General features: G+C 43.6%; 1 protein-coding gene across 1 annotated transcript in view; it reads right to left on the minus strand.

Annotated features, from left to right (window-relative positions):
* Positions 1-14,317, minus strand: part of DHFR (dihydrofolate reductase) — a 76,560-nt gene that overhangs the window by 35,692 nt on the left and 26,551 nt on the right. Inside the window, exon 4 of the mRNA XM_040341621.1 lies at positions 6,921-7,047. Within this exon, the coding sequence (XP_040197555.1) occupies positions 6,921-7,047 (127 nt within the window). The remainder of the gene's footprint in view (positions 1-6,920; positions 7,048-14,317) is intronic.

The raw sequence follows: 14,317 nt of genomic DNA on the forward strand, positions 1-14,317 counted from the left end.
CTTTTGTGTTAGTGAATGTTTGGTGAGAGACGATTTGCGCTTTTCAGTCTGTTACAGCGTGACGAATGTGCTATCTCCATTACAAACGCTTGTTTTACCAGAACGAGTGCTCCCATCTCATAACTTGCTTCTGAGCATGCACATTTTTTTCTCTGTTGCTAAAGCCTACACACGACCATTTTTCACGACGTGAAAAACGGTCGTGTGTACGCATTAGTCCTTAGGAGTTTCTGGGCTCATGCCTTTGAAAAGGATCCCTTCTTTATTATTCCACCATCACCAAGCTTCTTCATAGGCTAGTGTTCTTGGTGTGAGCTGGCTTTCAGCCACACAAAGCAGTCTTCTCTAAGGAGGCTTATACTCCAATGTTTCCCCAATCATTGCAAGGGCAGATACTGTGTGGTGCAGTGAGCTTTCAATGCTTGCATTTTATTTTTATTTTCATGGTAGCAGCAGCAGACCAAGCAAATCTGGCTGCATTTTAATCAGGCACTAACTTCTGTAGCTTTTCTTAGACTCCCCCCCCCCCCCCCCCCTCCAATCTTGCCCTTCTGGACTGGGCACACTTGCTATTAGAATTGGCACCAGTGTCACCTTACTAATCTTCACTTATACTCTTAAAATCCACCTGCCATCAGGTGTAAGCAGCTTTAGACATTAAATGTACCCACAGGGCCAAATATGCAAAGTAGCAGCTCTGTCATCTTCTGCAATTCCCAAGTAGCCCTTCATGTTTGGGGATGTTGGGGGGCGTAGAGATGAGAGATATAGATTATATACACCAGGGTTTGACAAATTTGCTTGGAATCTAAGAGCCAGCTAAAAAAGTTAGGAGCCAGGAACGCGCCCCGTCCCGCCGAGCTCGCCTGCAGAAGCAAAATGCATACATGAGTAGTGCCCGCATATAAAAGCAGCGTTTAAACCACACGTGAGGTATCGCCGGAATTGGTAGAGCGAGAGCAATAATTCTAGCCCTAGACGTCCTCTAACTCAAAACCTGTAGAATAATTTAAACGTCACCTATGGAGATTTTAAAGGGTAAAAGTTTGTTGCCATTCCACGAGCGGAAGCAATTTTGAAGCGTGACATGTTGGGTATCAATTTACTCGGCGCAACATTATCTTTCATAAATCTAAAAAAAAAAAAAAAAAAAAAAAAAAAAAAAAAAATTTGGCCTGACGTTACTGTTATCTTATTTAAAAAAAAAAGTGTATTTAAAAAAAAAAAAAAGTGCTTTTGCAAGACCGCTGCGCAAATATTGTGCGACAGAAAGTATTACAATGACCGCCATTTTATTCTATAGGGTCTTAGACAATAAATACATAATGTTTGGGGTTCTATAAGAAAAAAAAAAAAGCTACATGAAGCTATTTAAAACAGCCTCCCCACACTCACCATTAGGCAAAAGGCGCCAGATAACGGCTACAAACACTTCCTTCTCTTCGCTACTTTGGGAAGGAGATGGGCGGGCAGTAAAACAGGCAGGAAGCCCCATTAGCATTGCTGGTTTTCTTCTCGTCATACCAACTGCCACCACAAGATGGCACCAGATCACAGAAGAAAGCATAGGCCTGCAGAAAGCCGCGGCCTCAATTACCGGCTGGCCTGACACAGGATACCCCAGCTGTGCCGCACCAGGTGGCCAATTCTAGTCGCAATTGAGACCTGGCGCCTGGGGTTTGTCGAACCACGATATATACACATACACAGCATCTCATAAAAGGGAGTACAATCATCACATTTTTGTAAATATATTATATATTTTCATGTGACAACACTCAAGAAATGACACTTTGCTACAATGCAAAGTAGTGAGTGTACAGCTTGTATAAACAGTGTAAATTTGCTGCCCCCTCAACATAACGCAACACACAGCCATTGATGTATAAACTGCTGGCAAAAGTGAGTACAAGTGAAAATTTCTAAATTGGGCCCATTTAGCCATTTTCTCTCCCCATTGTCACGTGACTCGTTAGCGCTACAAACTGTGAATGGGGAGCAGGTGTGTTAAATTCGGTGTTATTGCTCTCACTCTCTCATACTGGTCACTGAAAGTTCAACATGGCACCTCATGGCAAAGAACTCTGAGGATCTGAAAAAAAAAAAAGAAAAAAAGAATTGTTGCTCTATATAAAGATGGCCTAGTCTATAAGAAGATTGCCAAAACCCTGAAACTGAGCTGCAGCACGGTGGCCAAGACCATAAAGCGGTTTAACAGGACAGTCCTCACAATGGTCGACCAAAGAAGTTGAGTCACATCTAGAAGTTGTATTTGGGAATTAGACGTACGAGTGCTGCCAGCATTGCTGCAGAGGTTAAAGGTGTGTGTGTGTGGGTCAACCTGTCAGTGCTCAGACCATACGCAGCACACTGCATCAAATTGGTTTGCATGGCTGTCGTCCCAGAAGTAAGCCTCTTCTAAAGATGATGCACAAGAAAGCCTGCAAACAGACTAATGACATGGATTACTGGAACCATGTCCTGTGGTCTGATGAGACCAAGATAAACTTATTTGGTTCAGATGGTGTCAAGTATGTGTGGCGGCAACCAGGTGAGGAGTACAAAGACAAGTGTGTCTTGCTTACAGTCAAGCATTTTGGCGAGAGTATCATGGTCTGGGGCTGCATGAGTGCTGCCGGCACTGGGAAGCTACAGTTAAAGGAACCATGAATGCCAACATGTACTGTGACATACTGAAGCAGAGCATGATCCCCTGCCTTCAGAGACTGGGCTGCAGGGCAGTATTCCAACATAACGACCCCAAACACACCTCCAAGACAACCACTGCCTTGCTAAAGAAGCTGAAGGTAAAGGTGATGGACTGGCCAAACATGTCTCCAGACCTAAACCCTACTGAGCATCTGTGGGGAATCCTCACACGGAAGGTGGAGGAGCGCAAGGTCTCTAACATCCACCAGCTCCGTGATGTCATCATGGAGGAGTGGAAGAGGAATCCAGTGGCAACCTGTGAAGCTCTGGTGAACTCCATGTCCAAATGGGTTAAGGTAGTGCTGGAAAATAATGGTGACCATACAAAATATTGACACTTTGGGGCCAATTTGAACATTTTCACTTAGGAGTGTACTTTCTTTTGTTGCCAGTGGTTTAGACATTAATGACTGCATGTTGACGTTTCAAACGTGGGTTACTATCTGTCAAGTAAAATCTTTCAGGAGAGGTTGTAAGAGCATTCCGGGTACATGAAGCCTTAAAAGTTTATTGCCTTTATGGTAAACCACTGATATACCAGTGGAAGCATCTTTTGAAGTTTCTCCAAGTGCACAAGCTGCCCATCTAAAGTCCACCATGCATTTCACATTGCAAAGTACACATCCCAAGCCACATGGAATGCCAGTCTTTATTTAAGAACATCTTTAGGGCCTAAAGTTAGGGCCTAGTATTGGCTTCCAGCTGTAATATATATATATATATATATATATATATATATATATATATATATATATATATATATATATATATATATATATATATATAGTGACAGGAAGTCAGGTAAATCTGTGGGTGTTGTCACAGACGGGAGATACATTTCTGCCTTGTTTAGACAATATACCAATTATCAGGTGTCGGCTGCAGAAGCAGCCAGAAAGATTTAAGGGTGTTGGAAAACTTCAGCCGTTCAGAATGAGGCAATTAAGGCCTCTATAAGTAATCCAGAGGATTACTACTGATTGCTGCATCCTGAGGCTTTCTGAGTGAAGGCGAGCAGTGAGCCAAATACTTCTGAAGAGGTGAGGTGCTGTTGATTTTTCTGTGTGATAAAAATCAAAAAGACTATTTGTTTTTCTGCTGTATGAACAGCAGTGTCTGCTCAGCAGTAGGCTGTGCCAGACTCCGTAGATAGGTTCCTGTGTGGTGAAGGTAGACGCCCCAAGTGGCCAGGGTTTATTTTATGTTTGATTTTGTTTATGCTGTTTGGATGCTTGCACTTGTTTCCAACAAGATGGAAGAATAAACCAAAATCTTTGTTTTCAACCGTCTTCGACTGCATTTCTGTATAAATTCGGTGTGTAGTGAACCCATCCAGGGGGTCACACACCCCGCTACCGAGCTAACCCATAATATATATATATTCATAATCATAAAGAACAACAACAAACACACACACACACACACACACACACACACACACACACACACCACTTGATTTCAGTCTTTAGCAGTGTTCATTTAGCCCCAACACCGTTTTTCTAAGTGCCACCAGAATAGGGAGTGAGAATGCACAGACAGAGAAGGCGTTGTTCTGCATTTAATGAAGATATGTTAAGCAATGCAGCACAGGGAGTTGGCTAAACTGCATTGTGTGTGGCCAGGACTGTAAACTTTTTATGAAATACCAAAGACGAGTATAGGGTTCAATCCCCCCCCCCCCCTCAGATACTCAGAAATACTGCACTGAAAGGAGTCCAAGCACCATCCACCAAAATAATACAGACAGATGTGGGAGGAGGTCTACTTTAACTGAAGACTTTTCGTACTCACAAAAAAAAAAAAAAAAAAAAAAAAAAGCCTAGAGGTCATCTTGCTCATGATATTTTCTGGAGGCTGTTTCACACTGAGCTTATTAGCTTCATAGAAAAGAGCAGATGTGGGCTGAGAAGCTGAGCAAGAGCTGAAAGTGTGCTACAAGAAAGATGCCTATTTACATCAAAAGGCTTAAAAAGGAGAACAAAAAGTACAGGATATAAATTTGTGTAAAAAAGGTATCAGAAACGTTAATATCGCTAGAACATTCAGTCATTAGGTCTGGTTCACCCCTATGCATTTTTAGTGCTTTTTGCATATTTGCACTGCAGTCCATTTAACATGGTTTCCTATGGAACACATTCTGTAGGGCAAAATGAAAAAAGCACAAAAAATGCATAGGTGTGAACCAGGCCTTAGAGAGCTTTGTTCCTGACAATATTCAGTCATGCAGCCATAAAATAATCCTGTAAACAATCATCAAATGTGATAATGGAAGACAGGAGTGTGTACTTCATCGAGGCAGACTTTACTTCTATAGATTTGCACTCCTCACCAACACTACCTCCATTTCCAGGTTGAAGTATCAAGCAACCCCTTCCTGTGAACCCAGGCAGTTATGGACACACTGCCTAGGGGGGTGCTCTTTATTCCAGCCTGGACTCACATTAATGCTGCATTCACACATCATTGCATTAGCACTGTACAGAGCAGCAGTAAGGACCATCTACTGCCACCTCAAGGAAAAGAACGGAAGGGCCTGGAAAAAACACAGGACCAGCCAAGAGAATTAAAAAGGTATGTATTTAAAGCGGAGGTTCACCCCTAAATTACACTTTTTCCCCTTAGATTAATGCTCGTTTTGTCTAGGGGAATCCGCTAGTTTTGTTAAAATATGAGCCGTACTTACCGTTTACGCGATGCATCTTCTCCGCCACTTCCGGGTATGGGCTGCGGGAGTGGGCGTTCCTTCTTGATTGACAGTCTTCCGAGAGGCTTCCGACGGTCGCATCCAACGCGTCACGATTTTCCGAAAGAACGTCGGTGCGCAGGCGCAGTATAGAGCCGCACCGACGTTCGGCTTCTTTCGGCTACGAGTGACGCGATGGATGCGACCGTCGGAAGTCTCTCGGAAGACTGTCAATCAAGAAGGAACGCCCGCTCCCGAAGACCCATATCCCGGAAGCGACGGAGAAGATGCATCTCGAAAACGGGTAAGTACAGCTCATATTTTAACACAACTAGCCGATTCCCCTAGACAAAACGAGCAGGAATCTAAGGGGATTTTTTGAAAAAAAAATTCTTATGGGTGAACTCCCGCTTTAAAGTGGAGCTTGACCCAAAAGGGAGGAGTTCCGCTTTACGGACTTGTCCCCTGCTCCTCCTAAAGAATTGGCACACGATTTTGCCAGGTACACCACTGGATTAGGGGACGGGTGAATGGCAGCTACAGTTTTTGTAGCTGCTAACTTTTTTTTTTTTTTTTTGGCACCACAGGAGAAGAGTAAAAGAGCTGCAAGAAGATAGCGGAGCAGCCTGGCAGAAGGACACCGGAGAAGAGGAGAAGACACAGAAGACCGGGCCGTCGCTAGTAAAAGAGCTGCAAGAAGATAGCGGAGCAGCCCGGCAGAAGGAAGAAGGCACCGGAGAGCAGAAGAGACCCCCGAAGTTGAAAGAAGACCCCTGAAGCTGCCTAATAAATTACTTTAAAAACCTGTGTAGTGTGTTTTTTTTTCTTCGCCACTTTTTTCCCTCCAGGTGAATGAGTATGGGGTACATCATACCCATTCACCTAGCGTGGGGGGGGGGGGGAACGGGATCTGGGGCCCCCTTATTAAAGGGGGCTACCGGATTCTGATAAGTCCCCCGCCCGCAAACCCCGACAACCAACGGCCAGGGATGTCTGGAAGAGGCCCTTTTCTCCATCAACATGGGGGACAAGGTGCTTTGGTGTGGGGGAGCCGCTCGCTCGTCCCCACCCCCTTTCCTGACCGGCAAGGCTGCGTGCTCAGGTAAGGGTCTGGTATGGATTTTGGGGGAACAACCACGCCGTTTTTTTAGGCATAGGGGTTCCCCTTAAAATCCAGACCCTAGGGCCTGGTATGCTCCTGAAGGGGAACCCATGCCGGTTTTTTATTTAAAATTTGGTCTGGAGCTCCCCGACATGATTCATACCAAACGCAGCTGACACAGTGCACTGCGATTGTCTGCGGTTATGTGCAGATAGCTGCGCCAAATCGTTCCTGGACACAGTGAATTTTATTTTTTTTATCTGCACCAAACCGCAGGTAACGAAACCTGTGTGAATGAGGCCATAGGAAAGCATTGTGGGCTTTTAGCTGCGGTAGAATCCGCAGGTAAGAGCACTATTCTATCCGTCCGTGTGAAAGGGGCCTTACAGCTCATGCGTAGTTGATTAAATAATATGAGACATTTACCTTATACAATGAGCTTCCCCCAATAATCCAGATTAGATCAATCTTCCCTTTCATTTCTGGTGTCTTCAGAAGGTGAATAGCCTCATCTAAACTCTTGGCTAGATAGTGAGCACCATTCGGAGGTTCGCTGTAAAAGAAGAAAGGTTTTTAAAAAAAATAAACACCAAATATTTGCATAAACTGAAATGCAAATCCATCTATTAAGAAATATAATTTTTCCAGTTAATTTAAAATACTTGAAACATTAACCACTTGCCAAGACATGGCACTTTCACCCCCTTCCTGCCCAGGCCAATTTTCAGTGCCGTCACACTTTGAATGACAAATGCATGGTCATGCAACGATGACACACACACACACACACACACACACACACACACACACACACACACACACACACACACACACCTCCATCTTATTTTATTTTTTTTAGCAAAAAAGTTAGTTTGTCCGAAAATTTTGTAAATAAGCAAGTAATTTTTCTCCCTTCGCTGTGCACACCGATGAGGCTGCACTGACGGCCACCAATGAGTTGGCACAGATAGGCAGCACCGACGGGCGCAAATTGGCATCACTGATAATCTGGGTGCTGATGATCAGTACAGGTCTCCTTTGTGAGGAAAGGTTGCCGGACAGCTCTCCTTTCCTCACAAGGTCAGTGTCAGGCAAAGAGAGGCGATTACTGGCACTTCAGTGTTTACATAGGATTGGGCATAGCTGATCACATGGGAAAAGAACCGCGTTATTAGCTCTTTATCGAGATTGGCCTGTGTCCCAGGGACCCGTGATCGCCACACTGTACGCCCCCCGGGGGTGTGCAAACGCGGCGAGACTGGGCGACATAAGACGTTGGCCCAGAACAAGAGGGGATACCGTCAGCGGTCATTCGTCTATGTGGCGGTTAAAGAATAAGTTCTCATTTGTAAAAAAATAAAAATACACATTCCCCACCCCTATGAGCCTGCAAAGCACGGCACCCACAATCAGCAAATACCAAGCAAGCAGAACCCCCCCCCCCCCCAGGAGGCATTCATATATTTCCTGGATCTACTACCCCCGATATTATCTATAAATGTTAGTATTCAGTAATATTTTGTGCATTTAGGAATGCAGCCAGCTTTTTTTTAAACAATCTACAGAAATCATACTGTGAAGAAAACTTTCTATATGTGGAGGTTAAATGCTCTTCCTCCAGAAGTAGTGTTCCCCCTTGTGCTCTGTAATGATCTCAAAGTGAATAACACCAAGTTTACTATATGGACCACTTATTTATTCAACCACTCCAATGTCGGCTAGGCGTTGCGTCTCTCGTTCTGGGTGGTCGTCATGACGGCCACCCAGAACGACCACTCTCACGCACTGTTCACGGCCGCACCGTGTAGCTAGGACACAGCGTGACCCCAAACTGTGTATAGAGCCGCGGCCATGGCTCTTTAACCATGTGATCAGCTGTGACCAATCACAGCCAGTCACATGTAAACTCAGAGATGCCGGTCATCGGCTCTCCTCGCCTCACACTGACAGAGTGAATAGCCGATCAGTGTCATCTCCTCACAGGGGACAGCTAGGTATGTAATCAGGGTATTGATCATTAGTGCCCTTATTACAATTAAAGTGGTTGTAAACCCAACCACACAACTTGCAACTACAGGTAAGCCTAGATTAAGGCTTACATGTAGGTGCAAGAAATATCTCCTAAACCTGCACGGTTTAGGAGATATTTACAATAATGACAGGCGCCGATGTCCAAGGCGCACTGAAAGTGCAGTTTTTAAGAATGGCATTACTTGGGTTAATGCCGTATTCCCGTGCATGCGCAATCATAGCGCCGGAGCGGTGAAAACAGGAAGAATGTGCAAGGGGACATGGCGACAGCAGCGAACGATGAGGACTATGGGGGCTTCGATTTCAGGTAAGTGGCACATAATGAGCTAGTATGCCACGCATACTAGCTCATTATGCCTTTCTCTTGCAGGATTCGGTATTTCCCCGTTTTTTTGGGTGCTGGCTATTAGTGATGCCCATCAATGCTGCCTAGCCATACCGCCTATCTGTGCCCACCAGTGCATCATATACGTGCCTCTTCAGTGCCCATCACCGCAGTAAAAGGAGAAAAATTACTTATTTACACAAAAAAAAAAAAAAAAACACCTAGGAGTGATTAAGCAGAACAGAGCAGGCAGAAGAAAAGTCCAGGTCCACTCAGTTTATGCAGAGCGGAGACAGACAGCTCTTGCTTTGCTCTATGGGCGGCTGGGTGTGGACTCCAATGTCCGTTTACACCCCCCTACATCCGACCTGCCTACACGGAGGACAGATCCCCATCCGTTTGTTAATAGCAGACTGGACTGGAGGTAGGCGGGTGTAAACTGACAAGTCCATTTACACTGGCCGGTCTATAGGGGTAAATATTGTACCTTTTATATCATAATATATTTTTTTGGGGCTTTTCCTACTGTTCTTTGCAACCAGTCGTTCATTTTGAACTTTAGTGGCCTTGACTTGGCATTGGAAAACTGAGAACGATGAAAAGAACCCTTCCTAACCTCAAGAAAAGGAGACTTTTTTCTGGGCGAGGAAACTATTCTTACTCCCTGTGAATTCCTAAAAATGTACTTATCCAAGAAGGGACCAAACAGGTATTTGCCTCCAAAAGGGTAACTGCTCAAAGAGAGACAGAAGACCTGCCAAGGGGAAAAGAGCTGTAAACAGCATCTCAAAAACATGATTATCCTCCACATAGGCCAAGAGAGTCTTGTTAAGGCAAGAGAGATGTCAGGATCTCCCACAGGAACCTCCCACTTTCAAAAAGGAAACTTTCCTTTATAGAATATTGTAGGTTGAAACCTTTTGGAGGGGAGAAATTTTCTCGGTGAGGCAAGCCCCATAGTGGACAAGCTTAACAAGTGAATGGACTGTATAGGTCTTTCCTGGCTTTGGGAATTTAAGTGATCTCATATTGGACACCCTAGGGTGAGAAGACTTGGCTTTACCAATGCTATGGGAAAGGGTACAGCAATAATAAGGGTATCTATAGTTTCATTAAGATTAAGTGAAATATCTGTACTAGGTGTGTCTTCCTAATTCAAAACCCCAGAAGGCGAGTTATCCTCCTTCTCAAAATTAACTCCTTAGGTACGGTGTCTGGTTGAAGGGCATAAGCAAAGACTGAGTAATTGTGACTCATGCCGTTTATTGCAAGCAATTCTGCCCATGAATTCATTTTGGCAGAAAATGATGCTCTAGAAATGAAGGATAAAGCTACAGAATGAGGAAAGAAGTAGGGCTGCAACCAACGTTTATTTTCGGAATCGATTAGTTGGCCGATTGTTTTGATTAATAACCTAAAAGGGATTTGGCGGCGATTTGCATTTTTTTCCCCAATTTGTTGTTGGGCAGATTAAAATACACAAATTGCCACAAAAACACATTGGGCCAGATTCAGGTAGATCCGCGCAATATTTGCGTGGGCAAAGGGCAACGATTTTTGCTCTGCGCCCACGCAAATATTTTGATATGCCCGCGATTCACGGAGCAGTAGCTCCGTAAATTGCGCGGGCGCTATGCTAAATAGCCCGGCGTAAGGGCGCCTAATGTAAATGATCCCGCCGGGGGCGGGAATCATTTAAATTAGGCGCGCTCCCGCGCCGAGCGAACAGCGCATGCTCCGTCGTGAAACTTTCCCGACGTGCATTGCGGCAAATGACGTCGCAAGGACGTCATTTGCTTCTAAGTGAACGTGAATGGCGTCCAGCGCCATTCACGAATCACTTACGTAAACGACGTGAAATTTTAATTTCACGAGCGGGAAGGGCGGCTATACTTTAGCATTGGCTGCCCCTGCTATAGCAGGAGCAACCTTGCGCTAAAGTCGCCGTATGGAAACTCTGTACCTTGCGTGCGCAGGGCCCGCGCAACTTTTGTGAATCGGTGGTAGTATGCAATTTGCATACTATACGCCGATCACAATGGCCGCGCCCCCTAGCGGACAACGCAAGAATGCAGCCTGAGATATGAAGGCATAAGGAGGCTTATGCCTGTCATATCCTAGGCTGCAGTCCGCGTAGCGATGTTCCTGAATCAGGGGCATTCGCTACGCGGGAGCAAAACAGCTATTGCGCCGCGCAACCTATGGTTGCGCGGGCGCAATAGCTTCTTGAATCTGGGCCATTACATGCTTTTCTGCAACTTCTCTGTTGAAGTATATTGAATGAAAAAAACAAAATGGCACCGTTTTGCGTTAAAAAAGTCCTTGCCCTTTCCAAATACGCAGCGATGTTTTTTTTTTTAAGCCCATAATGGGCTTAAAGAAAAAAAAAAAAAAAAAAACTAAAGAAAAAAGAAGAGCAAATAATCGCTACTGTAAGGGGTTCATTTTTTACTGTGGGACAGTACAAGTAATATTTACAGTAGCCAATTTTAGTTTTTCTTAACTCTATTATGTTACTGGCCGATTAATCGTTTATGAAAATAGTAATTGATTTCAAAATCGATTAGGTTGTTTAGGCCATAGAAAGAAGGGAATAAGAATGGGGGCAACCATCAGAATAGAGGTTACCAGGGCCTTGAACCGCTAAACTAACCTCTCCAAAGCTGAGCTAGTGAGCCCATCTGACCACCTACCCCTGTGCTTGTGATCAGCCATGCCTGTGACTATAATACAAAGAAAAACTGCGTACACGACCCTATGCCCAACTCAAAATAAATGAAATTAAAATCTATCCAGCACTGGGAAGTATTTCACACCCAAGTTCAAAAGTCAAAACAAAATAACAGTGCAGGGTTTATCAGCACACCTACCTATACCTTAAAACTTGCCAAAACATAGAAATACATAAAAACTGTCATAAATTCATATAATTAGTCCCAAAACACAAAAGTCCACACCATTTAAAAAAAAAATCTGAAATCTTCAGTGAGATTCCCAACACATACAAAAAAAAAGTATAATTCACAAGACGCATGTCCCAGATCTGTGTGCCTATATCGTTTACCTTCATAAAATAGACCTCTTACAACAGAAAAGGTCTACAAGCACTTTTGTCATCAAAAAAGGAAGAACACAGGGGTTCCACCATGTCTCAAATTGAAACATTCAATTTTGAAAGCATTTTCAACCACCCTTTCTTAAAAAACAAACAAAAAAAAAAAAGTCCCATGCAGGGCATAGAAAAAACAAAAAACAAAAAAAAACCCAAACACCAACCCTGGCCATACTTGTTCCAATACCGCTCACCTGCAAGGTAACACAAAAGTCACCAAATCATCAAAGGGGAAACCATGGGATTCGTTTTTAGAGGGCTTCCGCCCTGTATTCACTACCACTGTAGCAGAATAAGTGGGACTAAACCCCCTACCTGGCTTCCCTTTCCAAGATGGCCAAACCTCTGCACGGGTCTTCAGAGATAGTCCCAGGCTGATCATGGCACAAAAAAAAAAACAATAAAAAACAAAAACAAAACCAAAAACCATTAACCCTGGCCATCCTGGTTTCTGCATCAGGCAGCCCAAGCCTCTTGACCATGCTCCATGCTTTGCATTTCGTGCCGGGGGGGGGGGGCACCCACAGCAGGAGCCAGAGCTGAAAACATCACAGGCCAGCCCCAGGTTTCCTAAGGCTCAGAGAAGTCAGCCGATCTGAAAACTGAATAAAAAGCTGCCGTGGCTATACCGCATTTTCCTAAAAATAAGCCCGGGTCTTATTTTTATTTTGGCAACAAAAAAGACACAGGAGTTTATTTACGAAAGGCAAATGCATTTTGCACTACAAGCGCACTTGAAATTGCACTTGGAAGTGCAGTCGCTGTAAATCTGAGGGGAAGATCTGAAATGAGGGGAAGCTCTGCTGATTTTGTCATCCAATCATGTGCAAGCTAAAATGTTTTTTTTTTTTTTTTTCCTTACATGTCCCCCTCAGATCTACAGTGACTGTACTTCCAAGTGCACTTTCAAGTGTAGTTTGCACTTGTAGTGCAAAGTGGATTTACCTTTCATAAATAACCCCCATAGTAGGGCTTATTTTCGGAGTAGGTCTTACCATGTAATGTGCCGTCTCCCCCCCTCTCTCTCCCTGCCCGACAGGAATCCCCAGTGTGAACAGAGTTAAAATGCTTTTAAAATCCTATAATCCACTATATAACAGTAGTATACAATGTACAATGTGTGCGTTTCTGTAATATAAAATTGTGTCAAATGCGTTCGTTATAGCACCGCTCTGCGACCCACCGAAGCTCTCTTCCCCACAATTATATTACAGAACACACACACATTGTACATTATATACTGCTGTAATAGAGTAGATTACAAAATTTAACAAACATTTTAAACTAGAGCTTATTTTTGGGGTAGGGCTTATATTGCAGCCCTACTGGAAAATAATGCTAGGTCTTATTTTTGGGAAAACACGGTAGTATAGACAAATCTTTATTCTTCGATAGAGAAAAAAAAAAAAAAAAAAAGTTCCATGCAAGAAGGTAAGCTTTTCTTAGTAGATAGAAGAGGTATCTCACTTCTGGAAAATACTGAGGCGGGGTAGGAGTGGTAAGGGTTATATGTGAGATGTCCCAGCAACCTTTTTTTTTAGCGTCCAATCACCTGAAGGTAGCTGTATATAACCATTGTAAGAATTTAACATTTTCCTCCTTTCACTAAAAAAATGAAATACATTTTACATTCACTAAACAAACATTTTTTGCTTTTAATTTTCAACTACTGTTTTCCCCCCCACTTCCTGGTTGGGTGAGGCACTGGTGATGTAACCCCGACCTCACAGCTGCATCCTGAGAAGCTCCTGTCATATTTTCCAGCAGGCAGACCCAAAGATCCAGGAAGTAAAGGGAGATAGAATATTCTGCCCTTCACACAGAACTAAACTCTTTCAATTAACATTAACGATTTGTAATCCTTATGCTGCTAGTATTAGTAAATAGATAGGAAGGTGTATCGTAATGAGAATAATGTTGTCACACCCCCCAGGAGTCTTCATGGGCATTTCCCCCCCCCCCCCTTCATCCGTTTTGAGGTGCTCAGACATAGTTTAATTCCACTTTAATGAAAATGACCAGCATGAGAATATTGAGGAATAGTATTAATAAAGTATACAAATAATAAAATGAGCAATTATCCATAAGCACTTGTTTGTAGGCAGCCATTACTAAACAATTCTAAAAATTGCCTTTATGGTACACACGGTCGGAATTTCCGATGGAAAAAGTCTGATGGGAGCTTTTCATCAGGTATTCCGACCGTGTGTATGCCTGTTAGATTTTAAATGTATTGATATTATGTTATAAAGGTCTCTGAATCATTGATTTAAACATGGTAGCATTTGAAGGTTTGTTAAAGACAAATGAAGGTCAATGTAGGACAACAGAACAGCTGGTATAGTGCAGGTTAGG

This window comes from Rana temporaria, chromosome 1 (genome assembly GCF_905171775.1).
Source record: "Rana temporaria chromosome 1, aRanTem1.1, whole genome shotgun sequence".
Taxonomy (NCBI): domain Eukaryota; kingdom Metazoa; phylum Chordata; class Amphibia; order Anura; family Ranidae; genus Rana; species Rana temporaria.